Below are 24,433 nucleotides of genomic sequence, written 5' to 3'. Positions count from 1 at the left end.
TCCAGAGATTCACCACCCTTTGAGTGAAGAAGTTCCTCCTCAACTCCGTTCTAAACCGCCCCCCCTTTATCTTGAGGCTGTGCCCCCTAATCCTACTATCCTTTCTGAGCGGGAAGAGTCTCTCCACCTCTATCCTATCCATCCCATTCATCATCTTATACGTCTCAATGAGATCTCCCCTCATTCTTCTAAACTCTAACGAGTACAAGCCTAGTTTATTCAGCCTCTCCTCATAGCTCAACCCCCTCAACTCTGGCATCAGCCTAGTAAACCTCCTCTGCACTCCCTCCAAGGCCAAAATATCCTTGTGTAAGTACGGCGCCCAAAACTGCACACAGTACTCCAGCTGCGGCCTCACCAATGCCCTATGCAGCCGCAGCAAGACCTCCCTACTTTTATATTCAATCCCCCTTGCGATGAAGGCCAGCATCCCATTCGCCTTCCTGACCATCTGCTGCACCTGCAAGCTGGGTTTTTGCGACTCATGCACAAGGACCCTGAGGTCCCTCTGCACCGTCGCCTGCTGCAGTTTTTCTCCACGTAAGTAATAATCCTTCCTACCATTATTCCTACCAAAGTGGACCACCTCGCACTTGCCAACATTAAATTCCATTTGCCATTTCCTGGCCCATTCGCCCAGCCTATCTAGATCCTTCTGTAGACTCTCCCCACCCTCCGCACAATTTGCCTTTCCACCAATTTTGGTGTCATCAGCAAATTTCGACACCCTACACTCGGTTCCCTCCTCCAGATCATCTATATAAATGGTAAATAGCTGAGGCCCCAGCACCAACCCCTGGGGCACTCCACTAGTCACCATCTGCCAATCCGAATAGCACCCATTGACCCCCACTCTCTGCCTCCTATTTGACAACCAGTCCTCTATCCACGCTAACACCCTACCCCCAACTCCATGCCCCCTTACCTTCTGCAATAACCTCTTGTGAGGTACCTTGTCAAATGCCTTCTGAAAATCCAGAAAGACCACATCCACCGGCTCTCCTCTATCCACCGCCCTAGACACATCCTCATAGAACTCCAGTAAATTTGTCAGACACGACTTCCCTTTAACGAAACCACGCTGCGTCTGCTCTATCAAGCAGTTCCCCTCAAGATGCCTCGCTATTTCCTCCTTGATGACGGATTCTAACATTTTACCTACAACAGACGTTAAACTAACAGGCCTATAATTCTCCGCCTTTTGCCTGGCACCCTTCGTGGTCTTGGGCAGAGGAGGAACCATGCCAAGCTGTGATACAACCAGAAAGAATGCTTTCTATGGTGCGCTTTTAAAAGTTGGTGAGATCATAGCTGACATACTAACTTTCCTTAGTCTTATGAGAAAGAAGGCACTGAGAAAGTCATCCAGAGGTTCGGATGAAGCCTCTGGAAACATAAGTTCAAAACCTACCATGCCAATCTGGGTCATTTAAATTCAATTGAGAAACCTGGAATAAAATGCCAGCCTCATTAATGATTGGTCATGAAAGTGCTGGATTGTTGGAAAAAACCCATCTGGTTCACTAATGACCTTCAGGAGGGGAAATCTGAACTGGTTTGGCCTAAGGGAGTGCAAATCCACATCGAAATGGCTGATTCTTACTTGTTCTATGAAACAGCCTAGCGAGCCATTCGAGACACTACCTACACCACATGGACTGCCGTGGTTCAAGAAGGTGGTTTACCTCTTTGGTGACATGCAGTAAGTGGTGACCTTGCTAGCAACACTCAAATCCCAAGAACAAATGTTTAAAAATTCACAATTGATTTCCCATAAAAAGATTCTTTAGTTGGACTTTTTGATAAAGCAACTTTATTATATTTAACAATTCGGGCTAGTCATGCTGCACCTTGTGCACTTAATATTACATAATAGAGGTGAACAGAATTCAAACAAGCCTTTCATCCTGTATTTGTGCCTTTAAAGAATAGAACTTTTTTGTGAAAAATGCTACTTTCAGTCATTGATAATTGATTGGAAAATCAAGCTGAAAATTGCCCAGTCGTTGGCATAGTGGCACAGTGGTTATCAATGCTGCCTCACAGCACCAGGGACCTGGGTTCAATTCCAGCCTCAGATGACTGTGTGGAGTCTGCACGTTCTCCCCGTGTCTGCGTGCGTTTCCTCCAGGAGCTTTGGTTTCCTCCCACAATCCAAAGATGTGTGGGCTAGCGGCCCAATAGTGTCAGGGGGCAGCGCAGAATAAACACTTGGGGTTAAAGGGATAGGCCCTGGGTGGATGTGTGATCAGTGCAAACTTTATGGGCTGAACAGCCTCCTTCTGCACTGTAGAGATTCTATGATTCTAGTCACAATTTCCTAACGTTGCAAATGTACAGGGAATGGTTCATTCACCCTATGTGTTCACTGATGAGGATTTGGGAAACTCAAATCACTTTGATACTGGGAATCAAGTTTCTTGCCAAGGGGGCTCATTTGCTTATGAAATGGAACGTAAGCATTCCATAATCGGTAGAACTTTTCTGTGCCAATGCTTAGACTATTCAAAGTCTCATCCCCTGCAGGTTAAGGAGTCAATTGGTGGGCCAATCAGGGAGTCTTTTCCTTGTAATTAACAAGGAGATAGATGGACTCTTGGTTAATAAAGGGATCGGGGATTACGGGGAAAAGGCAGTAGAATGGGGATGAGAAAAATATCAGCCATTATTAAATGGCAGAGCAGACTTGATGGGCCGATTGGCCTAATTCTTCTCCTATGTCTTATGGTCTTATGGTCTTGCCATGAATAAGGACAAATTCCACTCAAGAAATTCTTCTGTACGATAATGTACGGAGCAACACTGTCATAATTAAACCACTTCTAAGACTATTTCTCAAAGGCTTCATGTTTTCTTAATAGCATCTCCTTCAATGCGAGGTTCCACTCCTTTGGATGTTGCTGCAGCATCTGTGATGGACAACAATGAACTCGCCTTAGCATTGCGAGAACCTGACTTAGAAAAAGTAAGTATCAGTCTAAGTTTATCCAAATGCAGTTACCTCTGCTTATTTTGAATAATGTTAAACTTTGTGTAATGACTTCAATCAGGCCATTGAGGTTGGCCTATTGGAGTATGAACTCCCTGATTAAAGAGTCAATTGATGGGCCAATCATAGAGTCTTTTCCTTGTATTTAACCGGGAGTGTCGGTTCCTCTGGCACTTCTGAAGGTAGACTGCTGACTGATAGCATGCTGTGTACTGCTGTTGGAATTGTAACTAAAGGGGATTTTAGTGAAGGGACTTCATCTCTGAAGACTTATTACACTTTGTTAAAACCACAATGCGCCCAATGCTAGTCATATGGCCAAACTGATTTACAGTCAGAACAATGGCTCCTTTAAAGACTTCTGTGAGTAGGCTTGAATAGTCCCCGGGCACTAGTTTTGACACTGGAATGGGGCTGGTGTCTTCCTGTGAAAACTGTCCCTTAAGACAGTGGTTTTATCACATTTTGTTTTCACTTATGGGATGTGGGAGTTGCCCAGTATTTATTATCCATCCCTTGAGAAGGCAGTGGTGAGCTACCTTTGTGAACTGTTGCAGTCTATGCCTTGTGGATGCACCCACAATGCTGTTAGGGAAGAAGCTGCAGGATTTTAACCCAGCAACAGTGAAGGAACAGCAATATATTTCCAAGGCAGGATGGTGAGTGACTCAGAGGGAAACCTCCAGGTGGTGGTATTCCCAGGTGTCTGCTGCTGTTGATTTTCAAGATGGTAATGGTTGTGAGTTTGAAGGGCGCTGCCTAAGTAGCTTTGGTGAATTCCTGCAGCGCATCTTGTAGATGACGCACACTGCTGCCGCTGTTCATCAATAGTGGAGGGTGTGAATGTTTGTGAATGGGGTACCAATCAAGCAGGCTGCTTTCTGGATAGTGTCAAGCTTCTTTAATATTGTTGGAGCTGCACTCATTAGGATTCTATCACACTCTTGATTTGTGCACTATAGATGGTGGACAGGCTTTAGGGAGTCAGGAGGTGAGTTACTCGCCACAGGATTCCTAGCCTCTGACCTGTTCCTGTGGCCACAGTATTTACATGACTGGTCCAGTTCAGTTCTTGCTCAATTGTGACCCTCCTAGGATGTTGCTAGTGGGGTACTCAGTGATGGTAATGCGACTGAATGTCCAGTGGTGATGGCTGGATTTTCCTATTTGCAGGTGCTCATTGTCTGGCACTTCTGTGGTATGAATGTTACTTGTCACTTGTCAGCCCAGTGCTGGACATTATCCAGGGAAACTGATGGCCTAGTGGTATTATCACTTGACTATTAATACAGAAACTCAGGGACGTGGGTTTGAGTCTCACCATGGCAGATGGTGGAATTTGAATTCAATAAAAAAAAACCTGGAATTAAAAATCTGCTGATGACCATGAAACCTTTGTCGATTGTTGGAAAAGCCCAACTAGTTCACTAATATCCTTTAGGGAAGGAAATCTGCCATCCTTACATGGTCTAGCCTAGATATGACTCCAGACCCACAGCAATATGGTTGGCTCTCAACTGCCCTCCAAAGGCAACTAGGGATAGGCAATAAATGCTGGCCAGTCAGTGATGTCCATGTCCCATGATTGAATGAAAAAAAAGATCTTGCTGTATTTGGACATGCACTGCTTCAGTATTTGAGGAGTTGCGAATGATGCTGAACATTGTGCAGTCATCATTGAACATCCGCATTCTGACGTTATGATGGAAGGAAGGTGGTTGTTAAGGCAGCTGAAGGTGGTTGGGCCTAGGACACCAGGACACTTAGGAACTCCTGCAGTAATGTCCTGGAACTGGGCTGGTTGACCTCCAACTACCACAGCCATCTTCCTTTGTGTCAGGTGTGACTCCAACAAACAGTAGGTTTCCTCCCTAATTCCCATTGACTCCACCTTTGCTTGGGTGCCTTGATGCCACACTCAGTCAATGTATAGCTTTTGCTGCACAATGGGGATGACACCTGAAACTGTGATTACCTGTAAGTGGGATAAGATTCACTTTGAATGGAAAATATGGAATGTACTTGCTGATGCAAGAAAAGATTTGCCAGCCACTTATCATGGTGATTGTATGCATTAGCTCCCCTTCCTTTGAGTCACAGAGACCTAGAGTCATAAAGGAAACAGGCCCTTCGACCCAACTTGTCCATCCTGCCCTTTTTCTTAACCACTAAGCTATTCCCAATTGCCCGCATTTGGCCCATTTTCCTCCATACTCATCTTACCCATGTAACTGTCTAAATGCTTTTTAAAAGACAAAATTGTACCCTCTTATCCTCCCAGTTCAAGTCCCAGCCTAGGGCATGTTGGCCATGGAAGGAGTGCTTATGACGTGTTGATAACCAGGCTGCTATCCCTTCCAGCAATTGCCCACTTTTCTCCGAAAGGGATATGTGAAAATATGAAACTAACAATTTATTTTCCCAACTTCTCAAAAAATTCAAAATTCCTCAGTTAGCAGCTGGATTAGGATTCAGATGCAAGGGGTAAGTGGTTGTGTGTACCTAACTTCCACCACTGTTCCCGTAGCTTGATGGGCATATCAATCAAGCTAAATAGTCCCTCCAAGTCTCATTGAGAATGTAGTATGAAGGCACTTACTGACTTCTGATCATGTTCTGTTCTGTAGGTAGTTCAGTATTTGGCTGGCTGTGGCCTACAGAGCTGTGCGATGCTGGTTGCCAAGGGTTACCCAGACATTGGATGGAATCCTGTGGAAGGGGAGCGGTATTTGGATTTTCTCCGCTTTGCTGTATTTTGTAACGGTAAGGCATTGTGTAAGAGCATCTCCCTTTAACAGAGTAGACTGTGACAGCGAGAGAGCACAATAGGCCACTATCATGTTACGGAAAAGGAAGAGTATATTGTCAGTGATGATACAATGCACAAGTGATCCAAGCAAAGATAACCCAGCTGAGTAGAGAAATGATCTGATACATGTTCAATGGTGATTGGTATCTTTGGTGGAAACGAGCTACATAGAACCCCTACAGTGCAGGGGGAGGCCATTTGGCCCATCAAGTCTCCACCGGCTCTCTGACAGAGTAACTTATCAGGCTGTCTTCCCCCACCCTCTCACCATAACTCCACTCATCTATCATGGCTAATCCATCCAACCCACGGATCTTGGGACATTAAGGGACATGTTTTTAATCATGGCCAAACCAGCTAACCTGCACATCCTTGGCGTGTGGGAGGAAACCGGAGCAGCCGGAGGAAACCCACACAGATAGAGGGAGAACGTGCAAACTCCACACAGACAGTCACCTGAGGTTGGAATTGAACCTGGGTCCTTGACATTATGATGCAGCAGTGCGAACTAGTATGCACCTATATTGCCATCACAGGGATAGAAGGATAAAGACAGGAAGCTCGTTCTGTTCTATTTTATGTTTTGTTTCTTTCTTACTATTATACATATATTAATTAAAATATTGTAATGGAATACCAAGATTTAGATAAATTCAAAGTGTATCTCTGAGCACAGACTCTTTTCTCTGTGTGGTGGGAGTGCATATCAACATTTTAGACACTGAGGATTATGGGGTACAAAGCCTTTTCATTCATTAAAATGTCTTTCTTTCTTCATTCTCAGTTAGAAACTTGTACAGTAAAGCTGGGTTAAAAATACATGAGTGGGATCAAAATTGCTGTGTTTACACTAATGCAAAACTTGTGAGGGTCCAGACTTTCTCAAGTGGGCATTCTTGCCTACTTGAACTATTGTTGGGCTACTTAGCAAACGGGGGCCCTCGTAGGTGAGTCAAACAGTCATCTTAATTGAGATCGATAAGGGTTCCCCAGTTAACAGTTTGGAGTTGTAATCCTCGATGATTCTGAGCCCAGAGTGCTGACACTTCTTGAGCATCTCAACAAGGACCAGGAATTCAGTCTTGAATTTTCTAGTGATTATCTCATTCTGTGAGCTTACCAACCAAGCTCTTAGAGGAGCTTAAATCACAAAATTGAACAACACTTCACGATAAATCTTTGACATGGTGAAATGAGGATATAGTTTACAGGGTTTTTTTTTATGCCAGCTATTTTTCTCTCTGTTGTTAGATAGTGGAAATACACTGCAAGACGGTGCTTATTTCTGTTTCTTTTACAAACAAAATAAAGCTTATTAATTTGCCCCATGTAAAACGCAGTGTTACTTAATACAGGGTTACTTAACTACAATGTCATGATGGCAGTGGGCATCTGCAGTGAGCTAGTTATTCGGTGTTGTAATGGTATGAGCCAGGAAATTGGAAACAAGAATAAATGGATCCAAAGTGTGATTTGTGTTCAGTACATGCCAGACAGATGCTGGCATTTCACTCAGAGCTTGCACAAAGTAACATGTGCGTCACTTGGTACCAACGGCTGTGAATGAATGTAGTAAATTAGTAATTCCCACCTCCTTGAGAATACTCAGATCCATTGGTAGACCTAGCTGCAATGACAAGAAAAGAAACTGGTATTTAAGTCTGGCCTGTAGCATTTCAGTGGAAATTCCGAACGTGGTGCCCATTCATTTGTAAGAGGGAAAATGAAATAACTCCTCAGAGCCTGTGTCCTTTCACCAGACTCCCTTTATCTACAAACTCATTTCCCCTCCTAAGAGTTGCTTCAGGTACAAAGTCAGAATCCGGAGTGTCAGTATCACTGACACTTGTCAATATAGAAACACAGGTGAGATTTCCTGTTTGGGCAGGCAGTCATTATTTTTTAAAGTTTTTAATTTTATTTATTAGTCGCAGGTAGGCTTACGTTAACACTGCAATGAAGTTACTGTGAAATTCCCCTCATCACCACACCCTGGCATCTGTTTGGGTCAGTGCACCTAACCAGCACGCCTTTCAGACTGTGGGAAGAAAGCAGAGCACCTGGAAGAACCCACGCAGACATGGGGAGAATGTGCAAATTCCACACAGACAGTGACCCAAGCCAGGATTTGAACCCGGGTACCTGGTGCTATGAGGCAGCAGTGCTACCCACTGTGCCATCGTGCCAGCCACATTATCTCAATTAGGGAGCTCATAGTCCAAGAGGTCAACCTCATGGGCTACATGAGGTCATTGCACAAACAGAGTCTCTGTATTCTGCCATAGCTTTCTAAATCTTTGCTTACATTGGTTTTCAGATACATTGTTGATGTAAGGATGCTTTTACTTTCCTTGTGTGCCATGCTGGTGTTTCACTCGCACTTTTGTTCCATCAATTTGAAGGCGAGAGTGTGGAAGAGAACGCCAATGAGGTTGTAAGGTTGCTGATTCGTCGGCCCGAGTGCTTTGGGCCAGCCCTGCGAGGAGAAGGAGGGGACGGCCTCCTCTCTGCCATGGAGGAAGCTATAAAGATCTCGGAAGACCCGGCGAGAGATGGCCTGTCGTCAACTGATGAATCTAGTAGAAGTCTGTGAGTCTGTGACCTGACTGTCAGTACCCAGATTTTGCTGGTTGTGGAATGAACATTGAAATATTTCCTGCAGTGGTAGCTCCATCTGAACTAAGAAAAAGGCAAAAGTGCTGTAGTTTCTAGCCTAACCTCTAAATAGCTCATTTTACCTCGAGGGAGGGAAACATCAAAAACCATTATGGTTACCCTTTATCTAGAACTCAACGTAGGAAGAGGAGAACATTCAGTCCTTCGAGTCCTGGGAAGATGGTGGTGTAATGGTATTGTCAGTGGGCTGGTAATCCAGAGACCTAGGGTAATTAGTGCCCTGGGGACCAGGTTCGAACCCCACCACGGCAGATGGTGAAGTTTTAATTCAGTAAAAATTTGGAATTTTTAAAAAAATCTAGTGTTGACTGCAAAACCATTGCCGATTGTTGTGAGGTATTATCTGGTTCATTGACGTTCTTTGGAGAAGAAAATCTGCCTTACTTGGGCAAGGACAATTCGGGGTGGGCACTAAGTGGTGGCCAAGCCAGTGAGGCACACACCTTGTGAATGAGTAAAAAATGTTGTGCCGTGATTCAATTTGATCATGGCTGATCTGCATCTTAATTCCATCTAATCACCTTGATTCCATAACCCTCAGTAGTGTTACAACATAGAAAGAGGCCCATCATGTCTGTACCAGCCGTTAAGCACCTATTACAATCCCAGTCTTGCCTAATAGTCTTATTTATCAATCTCATCTTGGGAATTTTCAGTTGACCACCAGCCCTAACAGTATTTTTGGATGAGAATGTTCCAGATTTTCACCGCACTTAGTGCTTCCTGATATCACTCCTCAATGGCTTAGTTCTAATCTTAAATTTTCAATTAAGTTCCATGGTAAGTGCGCTTTATAGGAAGTGGGGAGGGAATGGCATAATGGTATTATTGCTGGACTGTTAATCCAGAAACTAAGCTAATGTTCTGGGGACCTGGTTTCGAACCTTGTCATGGCAAATGGTGGAACTTGAATTCGATAAAACATCTGGAATTAAGAATCTACTGATGACCATGAAACCATTGTTGATTGTCGGAAAAACCCATCTGGTTCACTAATGTCCTTTAGGGAAGGAAATCTGTCATCCTTACCTGGTGTGGTCTACATGTGACCCTGGGCCACAGCAATGTGGTTGACTCTCAACTGCCTTCTGAAATGGCCTAGCAAGCCACTCAGTTTCAAGGGCAACTAGGGATTGGTAATAAAATGCTAGCCAGCCAGCGATGCCCAGGTTCCATAAATGAAGAAGTTACTGGTCCCACTAGCCAAATAGTTTTCGAATAGGGAGGATTGCCTTGGCTGAATCACTAAACCAAGAATTGTGGGAACTGTGCCAGCATCAGTAGGTGCCGCCTTAAGTTTAAACGTTCAAGATGACTCGATGGTACTTTGCTAATTAAGCTCCTACACGCTGTCAAAGTCAGCAAATTCTCTGAGGCAAATTCCCCGGCTTGTCATCTATGTTTGCAGTTTACATAAAAATATTCTGAGATCAGCAAAAGGGAACAGGAATATATTCTTTGTAATTGATCTTTATTTAAATAGTTAATGACAATGCAGCCAGCTAGAGAAAGCGTTGCTGCTGTAACCATTACATTTATTGATGAAAAACCGTGCGGCTAAAATCCGTCTTTGATGCAAATCTGCAGCAAACCCTGTTGCAATTATCAGGCTGCTAATAAAATGTGATTTACAGGATTGACACATAAAATATAGAAGCAGGAGTAGGCCATTCGGCCCTTCCAGCCTGCTCCGCCAACTTCAATATCCTGATCCTGTCTCCCCCCCATATGCCTTGATCCCATTCGCCCCAAAGAGCTGTATCTAATTTCTTTTAAACAGGGCATACCATTATTTTATTCCGAAGATACTAATTATGGAGAAAAAAAGTGAACCCCCCCACCCTATTTTTCATTAAAGAGGAATTTCATTCACATCGTGTGGTGACTTATGTTGTTGGAGATGACCTAATACTCACAACCAGCCCAGGCCTTAATGACACAGCCATTATTGGCAGCAATCTGGCATCACCTGGGCTGGTACTTGATGGGTAACCTGAGTGGTGCTGCCAGAGGGCCAGCAAAAAAGATGTAAAGGAAACATTTCAACACGTTTCAAAATGCCTTTCTGTATCAGAAATTCTAGTTATTGCGTATGCTGCTAATATTTTATGAAATTGAATTAGCATTTTTACATGTGTTTGTGTGTGTGCACGCATATATGTGGGCATGTGTGTGTGTGTTAATACATGTGTATGCGCACATATGTGTGTATGTGTACGTGCATCTGTGTGTACGTGCATGTGTCTGTGTACGCACCTGCATGCGTGTGTGTGTGCATGTCTCTGTGTGCACGTGTGTGTACATGTGTACTCACGTATATGCACATGTCTGTGCATGTGTGTCTGAGTGTGTATGTGCATGTGTCTGTGTACACATGTGTGTGCATGTGTGTACGTATATTTGTGCATGTGTGTGTGCATGTAGTGAACTTCATGACCAGTTAGAAGCAATTGCGTTACTTGGCCTCATAAAAGGCAAACAAATCTCTACAAGTGAATACTAAATTACATGGAAATTAAGGAATATTGTGAATATATTTGATTAACAGAGATCTTGAAGAAGAGGAAGATGACACTATCCATATGGGGAATGCCATTATGACTTTCTATTCTGCTTTGATTGATCTATTGGGTCGTTGTGCACCAGAGATCCATGTAAGTAGCAAATCAACTCAAAGAAAACATTTCATAGTCTTAAACGTCAATGCCTTAACGCTGCTCATCTGTTTTCATTCTGATAGCCCTTCACAAAAGTTACTGGGGGGGGAGGGGGGTGGAGGTATTTGCACAGGCTCATTTTTCTTTCGATTGAAACTGAACATTGATCGTTTCTGAGTCATTAGGGTCATTAGATTGGTTCCACTGGTCGGTGCAACATCGAGGGCCAAAGGGCCTGTACTGCGCTGTAATGTTCAATGTTCTATGATGGTAACGGTCAGACTCAACTAAGGAATGGTATCAGTCTTATCAAACTTGAGAATGTAATTAAGTAAAATAATGCATGTTGCTTAATTTTATTGAAAAAATAATATTCACAATGTGGTCTGTAAAACAAATGAGATTGCCATTGTTGTAGAGCAAGGTATTATGCTGAGGAAGCCTTGAATCACAGCAATGGTTGAAGGGAAGATAAAAGATAGAGATGTTGAAGTGGCTTCTGGATAAGCACATGAATATGCAAGGAATAAAGGATATAGACCAAGGGCAGGCAGAAGGGATTACTTTAATTTGGCATCATGTTTGGCACAACATTGTGGGCCGAAGGGCCTGTTCCTGTGCTGTACTGTTCTGTGTACTTATACTATGTACAATAAGCTCAATGCCTGTGCAGGTCTAGTTCCACCCATTCCCAGGCTCACAATAAATGTTTGAATTGATTTATTTTTTGTCAAGTATTAGTATATAGTGAAAGGTAATGTTTCTTGCGCGCTCAACAAGACAAAACGTACTGTACATAGAGAAGGAAAGGAGAGAATGCAGAAAGAAGCATAGAATGATACTAAAAGATAGAATTAAAAGGCATGCTAGGCATAAGAACATAAGAACATAAGAACATAAGAAATAGGAGCAGGAGTAGGCCATCTAGCCCTTCGAGCCTGCCCCGCCATTCAATAAGATCATGGCTGATCTGTCGTGGCTCAGTTCCACTTTCCCGCCCTCTCCCCATAACCCTCAATCCCTTCTCTTATCAAAAACCCATCAACCCGCTTCTTAAAAATATTTAGCGAGGCAGCCTCCACCACTTCAACGGGCAGAGAATTCCAGAGATTCACCACCCTTTGAGTGAAGAAGTTCCTCCTCAACTCCGTTCTAAACCGCCTCCCCTTTATCTTGAGGCTGTGCCCCCTAGTCCTACTGTCTTTTTTGAGCGGGAAGAGTCTCTCCACCTCTATCCTATCCATCCCATTCATCATCTTATACGTCTCAATGAGATCTCCCCTCATTCTTCTAAACTCTAACGAGTACAAGCCTAGTTTATTCAGCCTCTCCTCATAGCTCAATCCCCTCAACTCCGGTATCAGCCTAGTAAACCTCCTCTGCACTCCCTCCAGGGCCAAAATATCCTTGCGCAGGTGCGGCGCCCAAAACTGCACACAGTACTCCAGCTGCGGCCTCACCAATGCCCTATACAGCTGCAGCAAGGCATATAGCTTGCAAGAAATCGCCTTGCTCCAGCGCCATCTTATCAGGACTCGCGGCCGCACACCCGATAGGTGATGGTTCGCACACTTCCTCCTCTTAGGCCGCAGTAGGGTTCCATGACCCATGAATACCCACCTCTTAAAGGAACCACACTACTACAGCCATCATTGATTTTGGCCACATTGTTAAAAGATGTATTTCTAAATCCCTCAAAACCCAGATTGAAGAGTTTGTGAGATAGAGTGCCTGCCTCAATATTCAATCCCTTCCCCTGTCTCCACCAGCCGTCAGGATTTAAATAGCTGGGGTCTCTGCTTGTTTAGCCTATTTTTCCTGCCATTGCTTTGAGTTAAGCTGATCAGAAAACCCCGACTTCAACATTAACTGGGAGGCTATCCAGATCTGCATGTTTAGTGGTCACAACATTTTATGTTTCCCGCAAGATAGGGCTGTCAATCCCAGAGAGGGATGCTCAAGGACAGGCAATCAAAACCTTCCACCATGTGTAGAATGACAGGTTTCAGATCAGCTTTGGCAGAAACCTGGGACACAATTATCTCTTTCGTTCTCTTGGGCAGAGAGGAGAGACCAAAAAAACGGGGAGTGTGAAAATGCATTGAACGAGAGAATGTCACCCTGAAAAATATGCCGTGGTAATCTTGTACTCAATATGTGTATCTTTCCTGTTTTGAATATCTCAACACAATTTTTTTAATCTTCCAATAGCTAATTAACGCTGGCAAAGGAGAAGCAATCCGAATTAAATCCATTCTTCGGTCATTGATTCCTCTGGAAGACCTGGAAGGAGTTGTCAGCATTCCCTTCCAAATGCCGACAGTTGCTAAGGGTGAGTTCTCCACCCTATAACGGGGCTCTGGATGCTGTGTATTAACTCATTTGTTGACGATGATAAGTTTAATTGTGCCACAATACCAATAACAGGGGAGACAGTGGCCTAGTGGTATTATCACAGGACTAGTAATCCGCAGTGCCGCAGTGGTTAGCACTTCTGCCTCACAACACCAGGGACCCACGTTAGCTTCTCGGCTTGGGTCACTGTCTGTGTGGAGTTTGCACATTCTCCCTGTGTCTGTGTGGGTTTCCTCTGGGTGCTCTGTTTTCCTCCCACAGTCCGAAAAATCTGCTGGTCAGGTGCATTGACCATGCTAAATTCTCCCTCAGTATACCCGAACAGGCAGCTAGGGGATTTTCACAGTAACTTCATTGCAGTGTTAAAGTAAGCCTACTTGTGACACTAACGCATCAGCTTAACCTTAAACGCACACCCAGGATAATGCTCTGGGGACCTGGGTTCTAATCCCACCACAACCTATGGTGAAATTTGGATTCATTAAACAAAAACTGGAAAAAAGTCTAGTGATGACCATGAAACCATTGTTGATTGTGGTAAACAGCCATCTAGTTCGCTAACGTCCTTTAGGGAAGGAAATCTACTGTCCTTAACCTGGTCTGGCCTGTATGTGACTTCAGATCCACAGCAATGTTGTTGACTTTTAAATGCCCTCAAGGATGGATAAGCTAGAGATGCCTACATCCCTTGAATAAAAGAAAAGATTATTATCCATGAAATGAAAGAAGCAACACTTTATGCATGATTTCCCATCCTGAAGGGCATTGTCGTGGGCAGGGTCGGAACGTTTGGAGAGTCGTTGGGTGGGATTCGTTCCTCCCGTGTTCCCCCCAGAGGCATGCTTTGTGGCAGTGGTGGTGGCGAGATCTTCTGGTCCTGCCGCTGACAACAGGTTGTTCTCTCCCTTCACTGCCAGGCAACCCGCAGCATGGGGGTCGCCATCGGTGGGACTGGAAAATCTAGCTGGCGAGAACAGCCAGAAAACCTCAGCCAATGAGTTTTAACAGTCTGCCTGCATTTTCCCATCCTGCTCACTGCGATGCCCGCTGGTGTCGGGACTGGAAAATCTCACCCATTGTGTGTACTTTTGATGCCCTTCAGGTGAATGTAGGCAGAAAAAGAGACACCTAGAATGGAATAGAATCCCTATAGTACAGAATGAGGCCATTTGGCCCATTAAGCCTGTGCTGACAGTAATCCCACCCAGGCCCTATCCCCATAACTTCACCCATTTACCCTGCTAACCCCCTGACATGAAAGGGCAATTTAGCATGGTCAATCCACCTAATCTGCACAACTTCAGAGGGTGGGAGGAAACTGGAGCACCCGGGGGAAACCGACGCTGACATGGGAGAAAATGTGTAGACAGTCCCCCCAAGGCTGGAATTGAATCTGAGTCCCTGACGCTCTGAAGGAGCAGTGCTAACTGGTGTGTGACTGTATCACCAAATATTCACCCTCTGCAGTGGTGGGATTTGAACCTGGTCCCCCAGAGTATTAACCTGGGTTTGTGGATTGCTAGCTCAGTGACATGGTGTGGCATGGTGGCACAGTGGTTAGCACTGCTGCCCCACAGCTCTAGGGACCCAGATTCAATTCCGCCTTAGGTTATTGTCGGTGTGGAGTTTGCACATTCTCCCTGTGCTTGGGTTTCTTCTGGGTTCTCCTCATGAGATAGCAACTCATTCCAGATGTTTGATCAGTTTTTTCATCTCTTAAGTACACCAGTTGTAAAGTTGATCAATAAATTGATCATTTATAAAATTGTATGCATTCAAGAAATGTGACCATTGCTGGCTAGGCCAGCATTTATTGCCCATTCCTAACTGCCCATGAGAAGGTGGAGCCGAACACTCTGCGTGAACCACTGCAGTCCATATAGTGTAGGTACACCCACAGCGCTGTCAGGGAGGGATTCCTGGGTTAGGGCACCTCTGGGTGTTCTGGTTTCCTCCCACAGTCCAAAGATATGTCGGTTAGGTGGATTGGCCCTAGTGTTAAATTGACCCTAGTGTCAGGGGGAGTGGCAGGGTAAATATGTGGGATTACAGGATTTGGGCCTGGGTTGGATCGCGGCTGGTGCAGACTCGATGGGCCAAATGGCCACCTTCTGCACTGTAAGGATTCTATGATTGATTGACAACTGACAAAGGATTTGTGGTTTAGTTGGTGGAAATGATCTCTGATAATTTATGAAGCACTTATATTGCATGCTATAAACTTTCCTTTGTCAAAAAGAAGTATTAGTTGCCTTAAAGAATTGCTACACTGTTATGTTCAAGATTCTATCAATGTATGTTTGCTATGTGGGAAGAAATCAGGGAATTTTTCTCATTGTCAGCCTATCTTGTTAGAATAATGACCTTGTCCAAGATATGCTTTAGAATAATGCTGATCTTCCATTTTATTTGTGATTGACAACTACCTCATTTTTTAACACGTAAAAGCAGTATTTAAGTGGTTATTAAAATCATTGTGGGAAGAATAATCGTGAACAATAATGTTGAAATAAATAACTTCATTTTCTGGACTCTGCTAGTGTGGGCAAACCATTTTAAACATTTATAGTCAGTTGAACATTATTCATAGAATCATAGAAACCCTACAGTGCAGAAAGAGGCCATCTAGCCCATCGAGTCTGTACTGACAACTATCCCACCCAGGCCCTATACCCTTATCCCGACACATTTACCCGCTAATCCCTCTAACCTACACATCTCAGGACACTAAGGGGCAATTTTAGCATGTCCAATCAACCAAACCTGCACACCTTTAGACTATGGGAGGAAACCAGAGCACCCGGAGGAAATCCACGCAGACACAAGGAGAATGTGCAAACTCCACACAGATAGTGAGCCAAGCCAGGAATCGAACCCACATCCCTGGAGCTGTGAAGCACAGTGCTAACCACTGTGCAAACAACCTCCGTTCTGACAATGGTGATCTTTGGTTCGCCACGAGGCACGGCTATAATGTCACTTCTCCTCTCAGGAAGCAGCCAGTCTTCTCATCATGTCCCTCAGCGGTGAAACTGAAATCTGGCAAATTCTCAGAATCAGCTCATTCCATTCACTATATACACTGCAAGACGGGAGCAGGGGTCTGTGCCAGCAGAGATCAGTGAGGATGTTGACTTTACCCAATGTATACTGATCAACAGAACAAACATAGCGAAAAACATTGTATGTACCTCGAGAAGCTAGTATGCCTTCCATGATTTCCATCCGATATCAATGGACCATTTTGCAAACAATGGAGAACTTAGAAATGATCAACAGTTTCTCAAGTCTGGAATAACTATTGTACCTTATGCTAATTTCAGTGTTCTTCAGTGCTGTTTCAGATAATGTGATGATAAACAGTTTAATTGGGAGTGAGAAATGTTATAAGAATCCTTACGTATTTCAGCTCCTTGACTTGAAGATCATACTTTCTTGTAACATTTTTGAGCTGGCGGGTGGACGGTTCATTGTAGAATCCGTGCAGTGCAGAAGGAGGCCATTTGGCTCATCGAGCCTGCGTGGACAACAATCCCACCCAGGCCCTATCCCCGTAATCCCATGTGTTTACCCTGCTAATCCCCTGACATGAAGGGGCAATTTAGCATAGTCAATCAACCTAACCCAACATCTTAGGACGTTGTGGAGTTTTAATATGCATGCCCCCTGCCCAGTAGCCAGCCTGATTGATGGGTTTAGCTTTGAATTGGAATCTGCAGGGGGCTGCAGGATTAGGCAGAACCAGAGACCCATGACCCGAATGGGTGGGCAATGGGTGTTGATGGGTGTAGGTGTGGGGGTAGGGAGTGCCCGTCCAGTTTTAGAGATAAAATTCCACCCATTAAGTTTCTCTTGCTCTGACTGTTCCGACTCTCTTTCCAGTGAATCCTCAGGTGGAGAGTTGGTTACTTGTTAATGCTTTAACACAACAAAATTGAGGCATTCCATCTCTTCCGGTGAGCTGATGACAAATTGGCTGAAACATGAGTGGTGGCTGTCCACGCAAGCGGCATCCTCGGCTTCCATTGCGGTGAACGGAGATTTGGCTGAGCGCCAAATTCTCGGTCATTGCTCTCAGTGGCGGTGGGGGGGTAAGAATAGCTGGAGAATTCCACCCGTGAGATAGCATCCAATTCAATTTACAGCCAGACAATTACATCTGTTATAAGGCAGCTAATTAACATAAGGTACAATAGTTATTCTGGACTTGAGCAACTGCTGATCATTTCTAAGTTCTCCATTGTTTGCAAAATATTCCATTGATATGGGACAGAAATCACGAAAGGCTTACTAACTCCCCGAGGTACGTACGATGTTTTTCGCGAAACGTTTGTTCTGTTGATTGGTATACGTTGGGTAAAGTCAACATCCTTACTGATCTCCGCTGGCACAAACCTCTGCTCCTGCCTTGCAGTGTAAATAGTGAATGGAGTGAGCTGGCACTGTGAGTTTGCCAGATTTTCAGTTTCACTGCTGCGGGAAATGATGAGAAGACTGGCTGCTTCCTGACAGTAGCAGTGACATTATAGCCGTGCCTCGTGGCAAACCAAAGATCACCATTGTCAGAACGGAGGTTGTTTGCACAGCTGTGTGACGCTTCTTTTTTTATATGGAATTCTTACAGTGCAGAAGGAGGCCATTTGGCCCATCAAGCTGGCGCTGACAACAATCCCACCAGGCCCTATCCCCACAATGCCATGTATTTGCTCTGCTAAGATCCTTGACACTCAGTGTCAATTTAGAATGGCCAATCAGCCTAACCCACACATCTTTGAACTGTGGGAGGAAACCAGAGCACCCAATGGAAACCCAGGCAGACATGGGGAGAATGTGCAAAGTCCACACGAACAGTGACCGAGGCTAGAATTGTACCAGGGACCTTGGCGTTGTGAGGGAGCGGTGCTAGCTACTGTGCCACCGGCATTGAGGAAGGAAAGCAAAGCTAAAAATAATGATGCTTTTAAGACTGATATTGGAGCTAGCCAAGGAAAAGGCTATTAATATATTCAGTAATTGATGGGAGTGACACAATGGTTAGCACTGCTGCCTCACAGCACCAGAGATCCAGGTTCGATTCCTGGCTGAGTCACTGTCTATGTGGAGTTTGCACATTCTCCCCGTGTCTTTGTGGGTTTCCTCCAGGTGCTCCTGCCACAGTCTTAAAGACATGCTGGTTAGGTGCATTGGCCATGCTAAATTCTCTCTCAGTGTACCCACCGGAGTGTGGCGAGTAGGAGAATTTCACAGTAACTTCATTGCAGTGTTAATGTAAGCCAACTTGTGATTCATAAATAAATCAGAATTTAATTGGTAAATGCATGTGTTTCCTTTCAGATGGGACGGTTGTGGAGCCGGACATGTCAGCAGGATTCTGCCCTGATCACAAAGCAGCCATGGTTTTGTTCCTGGAGAGGGTGTACGGGATCGAAGAGCAAGATTTCCTTTTACATCTGCTGGAGGTTGGCTTTCTGCCAGACCTCCGAGCTGCAGCCTCCTTGGACACGGTGGGTAGATAAAAGGCCTCCGAGGTTTAATTGGTGTCATGTTTCTGTCAACATGATATGAGTACAGCGCTGATTCGACAATTCAGCTGTGCACATTGGAAAGAAAGCAGCCTGACTGACTATCAGATAAAGATGTCAAGCTACAAGGTCAACGGACACTGCCGGGGAAGCACAGTGAAATAAATAAATTCAATTCATTATCTGTACCGTGACCAAGAAGTCGGTGCAATGTACTGGGGAATATGGACAATTTTCAGACAGCCAATCTGTACGAACTGTTCTCATCATATTTTAGTATATAAAACTTTAATATTCTATCTACTTGAACTATGCCTCCAATATAATTATAAAATTTGTCTTCCCAAAGTATTCTTCTATCCAGAGCAAATGCTTTGAGAAGCTTAAATTAGAATTAACTATTAATTACGACAAATTGTCACTTGTGGCACTCAGAATTGTAGATGGTAAATATAAAGAATTAGTCCAGGCATGCGGTGGTGCGGCATTAAACCTATTGGAAAAATTGCACTGCTCTATAACTCTCTGCTGCCAGAATATATAACCTAAACAGCACAGAAAGAGACCCTTCGGCCCACTCCAAAGATGTGCAGGTTGGGTTGATTGGCTATGCTAAATGGACCCTTAGTGTCAGGGGGACTATCAGGGTAAATACATGGGGTTAAGGGTTAAGGACTTAATGGGTTTGTTGTCAGTGCAGGCTCGATGGACCAAATGGCCTCCTTCTGCACTGAAGGGATTCTATGGATTCTACTCAGTCACCTGTATTAGTTGGTGATCCTCATATATTTGAATGTTTCACAGCCCTGCTCTGTCCCAATCAACAACAGTTTGAAATGGGGTGGGGGGGAAGTAGATTATAGAATGAGGGTACATGGGGTCACATTAGTCAAGTGTCTAATGCAGTGGTGGGCAACCTGCGCCCTGGGGGCCACATGCAGCCTATCTGGGTTCTGAGCGCAGCCCCATGAGTCATTTTGCTGACCACTGCCCCCACACAAAGTTGTTACATTCCATTGGTTTCCAACCCCATAATTTTTTCTGACTGGTCTGACTGAAATGACATGCATATTGTTAGGGACCAGATTAGAAATTTCAAGGTATAGTATGTAGTTTGCCTAGACCACAACTTTTACTTTTGATGTTGGCATTAGGGTGAGCATAAAATTTTTCACTCCAGGTATGATTCACTTGACCCCCCGAGAAGCTTTTATCAAAACAAACTTTATTTAAGAATACAGTTAGAACATAATTCACTTAACTTTTACCAATCAAAATACTTAAACATGACAAAATGTAATTATTAACAGCTAGCTATCTCTGTTGTTCCAAGTTAGCAGATATCCCCCATATATATTAATCCCTTATTTAGAACCAGTTAGCATCAAAAGCAGAAATGCTTATTTGGATTTGATTTCCAGCCTTTTAACACCTTGGGATAGAGATTCAGATAGTAGTTTCCAGAGAAGGAAATATCATCAAACAATAGATGCCCAGAGAAGCAAACCTAGTCTTTGACAGGTCCCAGTCTCTAGACTTTGGAGACAAGAAGGGTTAACTATCTCTGCAGCTTCTAAACCGCAACTAACTTGAATTCTCTGTGCAAGCCTAGCTCCACCAAGTCACACAACCTTACCTGTCAAGCAACCTAATTAAGACCTACTCTGCAAAATCCCAGTGGAAATCGCTAAAAATAACATAACAATGTTAGTTGAGATTAAAACAAACACTTTAGCATTGAGGAGCAATTATACCACTGCAGTTGGCATTGTTAGTAAAAAGAAAGAACTTCTAACAGATCCTGCACAAGAAACATGGCAAATGCATCACTTAAAGGCACAATATCATCACAACATGAAGCAGGTGCAAGCAAAGTGAAGTGTGTGCTGATTGCACACAACAATGTGTGTGAGAGCCATGCATTCCTTCTATGTTTGTTCAGGCATAAATATTTATCTTGTTTTTAATTATCTTGTTGATATTCTATTAATATGTGAATAATTAAGCATTTTATATAACTCATTATGAAATATTTGATGTATTTTAAATGTATTTAATCTTATTCATGGGGGTCATGGTTGGTGAACAAGCCCGATTTCAATCTTGTGGCCCATTAAGATGAAGGAGGGTCACTTATGCGGCCTACTCACTAGCCAAGATTGTCAATCATTGGTCTAAGGGATACTGCCCTGACAGTACCCATGTTAGAACATACAGTATGGTAACCAGAGAAGGGTTTGCATTTCAAAAAGTTATTGGGTAGGGTAGGAAGAATTTTTGAACAGGGTTTCTTGGGCTCATAGTATTTACCGTTGAGAAAGTCATGGATGTTCGCCAACTTGGGGAAATAAATAGTGATGTTTAGAGGAGTGTACATATTACAGAGAAGGAGGTGCTGAAAGTCTTAAAGCGCATCGAGGTAGATAAATCCCTGGGACCTGATGAAATGTATCCCAGGATGTTGTGGGTGACTAGGGAGGAAATTGCCCTAATCAGAGATATTTGAATCACCGACAGCCACAGATGAGGTGTCTGAAGACCGGAGGATGGAAAATGTTGTGCCTTTGTTTAAGAAGGGCTGCAAGGAAAAGCCAGGGAATTACAGACCGGTGAGCCTCATGTGTAGTGAGTAAATTGTTTGAAGGTATTTTGAGAAACGGAATCTACAGGCATTTAGAGATGCAAGGACTGATTAGGGACAGTCAGCATGGCTTTGTGAGTGGAAAATCATGTCTCACGAATTTGATTGAGTTTTTTGAAGGGGTAGCCAAGAAGGTAGATGAGGGCAGTACAGTTGATGTTGTCCACATGGACTTTAGGCAAGACCTTTGACAAGGTACTGCATGGTAGGTTGTTGCATAATGTTAAATCTCATGGGATCCAAGATGAGGCAGCTAATTGGATATAAAATTGGCTTGATGCCAGAAGACAGTGATTGTAGAGGGTTGTTTATCAAATTGGAGGCCTGTGACCAGCAGTGTGCCTCAGGGATCAGTGCTGGGCCCACTGTTATTTGTCATTTATATTAGTGATTTGGATGAGAATTTAGAAGGCATGATTAGAAAGTTTACAGATGACATCAAGATTGGTGACATACTGGACAGTGAAGAAGGTTATCTCGGATTGTAACAGGATCTTGATCAATTGGGCCAGTGGGAATGGCAGATGGAGTTTAATTTAGATAAATGTGAGGTGATGCATTTTGGTAGATCGAACCAGGACAGGACTTACTCAGTTAATGGTAGGGTGTTGGGAAGAGTTATAGAACAAAGAGATTTATGGCTACAGGTTCATAATTCCTTGAAAGTGGAGTCACAGGTAGACAGAGTGGCGAAGAAGGCATTTGGCATGCTTGATTTCATTGGTCAGAACATTGAATGCAGGAGTAGGGATGTCTTGTTGAAGTTGTATAAGACGTTTGAATACTGAGAAAGGTTCCGGTCACCCTATTAGAGAAAACATATTATTAAACTAGAAAGAGTGTAGGAAAGATTTACTAGGATGTTACCGGGACTTGATGGATTGAGGTATAAGGTAAGGCTGGATAGACTGGGACTTTTTTCCCTGGAGTGTCAGAGGCTTAGCGTTGACCTTGTAGAAGCCTATAAAATAATGAGGGGCACAGATCAGCAGGGTAGTCAATATCTTTTCCCAAAGGTAGAGGAGTCTAAAACCAGAGCGTAAACTGGAGGCTTAAGGTGAGAGGGGGAGATACAAAAGTGTCCAGAGGGGCAATATTTTCACACAGAGGTTGCCAGGCATAGTCATAGAGGCGGGTACAATTTTGTCTTTTAAAAAGCATTTAGACAGTTACATGGGTAAGTTGGGTATAGAGGGATATGGGCCAAACGCGGGCACGTTGGAATCGCTTAGTGGTAAAAACTGGGTGGTATGGACAAGTTAGGCTGAAGGGCCTGTTTCCATGCTGTAAACCTCTATGACTCTTGGACCAATGATTGCCTTTTACCAGAAAGACAAAATACTAAATTAAATATTTTTTTAATCTTCAGGCTGCCCTGAGTGCCACAGATATGGCATTGGCACTGAATCGATACTTGTGCACTGCTGTTTTGCCACTTTTAACCAAGTGTGCTCCACTCTTTGCTGGCACTGAACACCATGCGTCCCTTATCGATTCCTTGTTGCACACTGTCTACAGGCTGTCTAAAGGGTGCTCCCTCACCAAAGCTCAGAGGGATGCTATCGAAGAATGCTTACTTGCAATCTGTGGGTAAGTTAAATGATATGATTTGTCCTGGCATAAAATTGAATATAGTTCAAGCTCTGCCTAGCATTGAATTGCTTCATGTGTATCTGAATTGCAACTAATTTTGACTTCAGTGCAATAATGAAACAAGACCAATCTGATAGCACGGAGTCTTGTGGCACAGTGGTAGCATCCCTACTGCTGGATTGGAAACGTTGCATTCCATGCCCGTGTGTGGGGTGTTGAAGATACGCTAAAAAACATGAACGAGCAGGGGGCAGATTTTCCCATTCTGCCCGCCATGGGAATGGTAGCGGGTGAGGGGCAGTCCGTGGAAAGGTTCGTTGACCTTGGGTATGATTTCACGGTTTCAGGGTGAGCGTGGCCAGAAAATCCCATCCCAGGAGTTCAACCTTACATTATGTAGATCCCTGATGAATACCTGTGCATTCCTTTGCATTTAACCTTCTGAAGGACTCAGATGATTATTGCTGCTCTGAGTGGTTCCCTTATTGCTTTGATGGGTTGAATTTTAGGTTGGGGACAGGGATTCTGTCCCCTCGTGTAAAAGTCAGGTACCAGCCTGCTTCTGCTTAACCTGCTCACCCTGCAGCCGTTGAATAGCCCTTTAATTGGCTGGAGTCAGCACGATCACTCTTTACCAGGAGGGAGACCCACCTTGGAGAGCACTGGCCAGTTGGGGGAATGCGGGCAACCCTCATGTCCCTGCAGTGCCGCTGGAGCCAGTGGTGACAGCTGGAACTGCAATGAGGCTGAGAGGAAAGCGTTTGGCATTGGAGCTCGAATATAAGCTGAGTCTGGGATCGTGCTAGGGTTGGGGGTGCATGGGCAAAGGGTAGGAGAGTGGGCCCATCACAACCCCCCACCTCAACCCAGTGTGGCATCAAGGCTGGCCAGATTTTACCTGCTGGCCTGATAACCAGGCATTGGCCTCTCCCATCATGGGTAAAATTTCAGCAGGGGTGGAAGGAGGCCCTTACGTGATCATTAATTATTCCACGGCTGAGCTGTTTGCTTGGTGACCCCCCCCGGCACTGTGCTCCTCACCAACCTCATCTACCATCCAATCCCTGAGGGATGGTAACATTCTAATCTAAATTTCAAGTTACATTCCACATTCTCTTCCCCTTCCTCTTTTCTTATAGTCAACGTAGGGCCCAATTTTACCACCAAGTTGCACCCGTTTTCGGCTGCATA

At 44.2% G+C, this 24,433-nt stretch overlaps 1 protein-coding gene across 1 annotated transcript in view; it reads left to right on the top strand.

Annotated features, from left to right (window-relative positions):
• ryr2a (ryanodine receptor 2a (cardiac)) overlaps positions 1-24,433 on the top strand; it is a 662,889-nt gene that overhangs the window by 462,935 nt on the left and 175,521 nt on the right. Inside the window, exons 43-49 of the mRNA XM_080200677.1 lie at positions 2,862-2,965; positions 5,617-5,752; positions 8,201-8,387; positions 11,023-11,128; positions 13,343-13,463; positions 18,821-18,990; positions 23,019-23,239. Of these exons, the coding sequence (XP_080056803.1) occupies positions 2,862-2,965; positions 5,617-5,752; positions 8,201-8,387; positions 11,023-11,128; positions 13,343-13,463; positions 18,821-18,990; positions 23,019-23,239 (1,045 nt within the window). The remainder of the gene's footprint in view (positions 1-2,861; positions 2,966-5,616; positions 5,753-8,200; positions 8,388-11,022; positions 11,129-13,342; positions 13,464-18,820; positions 18,991-23,018; positions 23,240-24,433) is intronic.

The sequence above is a fragment of the Carcharhinus amblyrhynchos genome, chromosome 12, assembly GCF_965287045.1.
Source record: "Carcharhinus amblyrhynchos chromosome 12, sCarAmb.v2.hapA, whole genome shotgun sequence".
In the NCBI taxonomy this organism is placed as follows: domain Eukaryota; kingdom Metazoa; phylum Chordata; class Chondrichthyes; order Carcharhiniformes; family Carcharhinidae; genus Carcharhinus; species Carcharhinus amblyrhynchos.
Note: the sequence above shows the minus strand (reverse complement) of the source record. Positions and strands in the feature narration are given on the sequence as shown.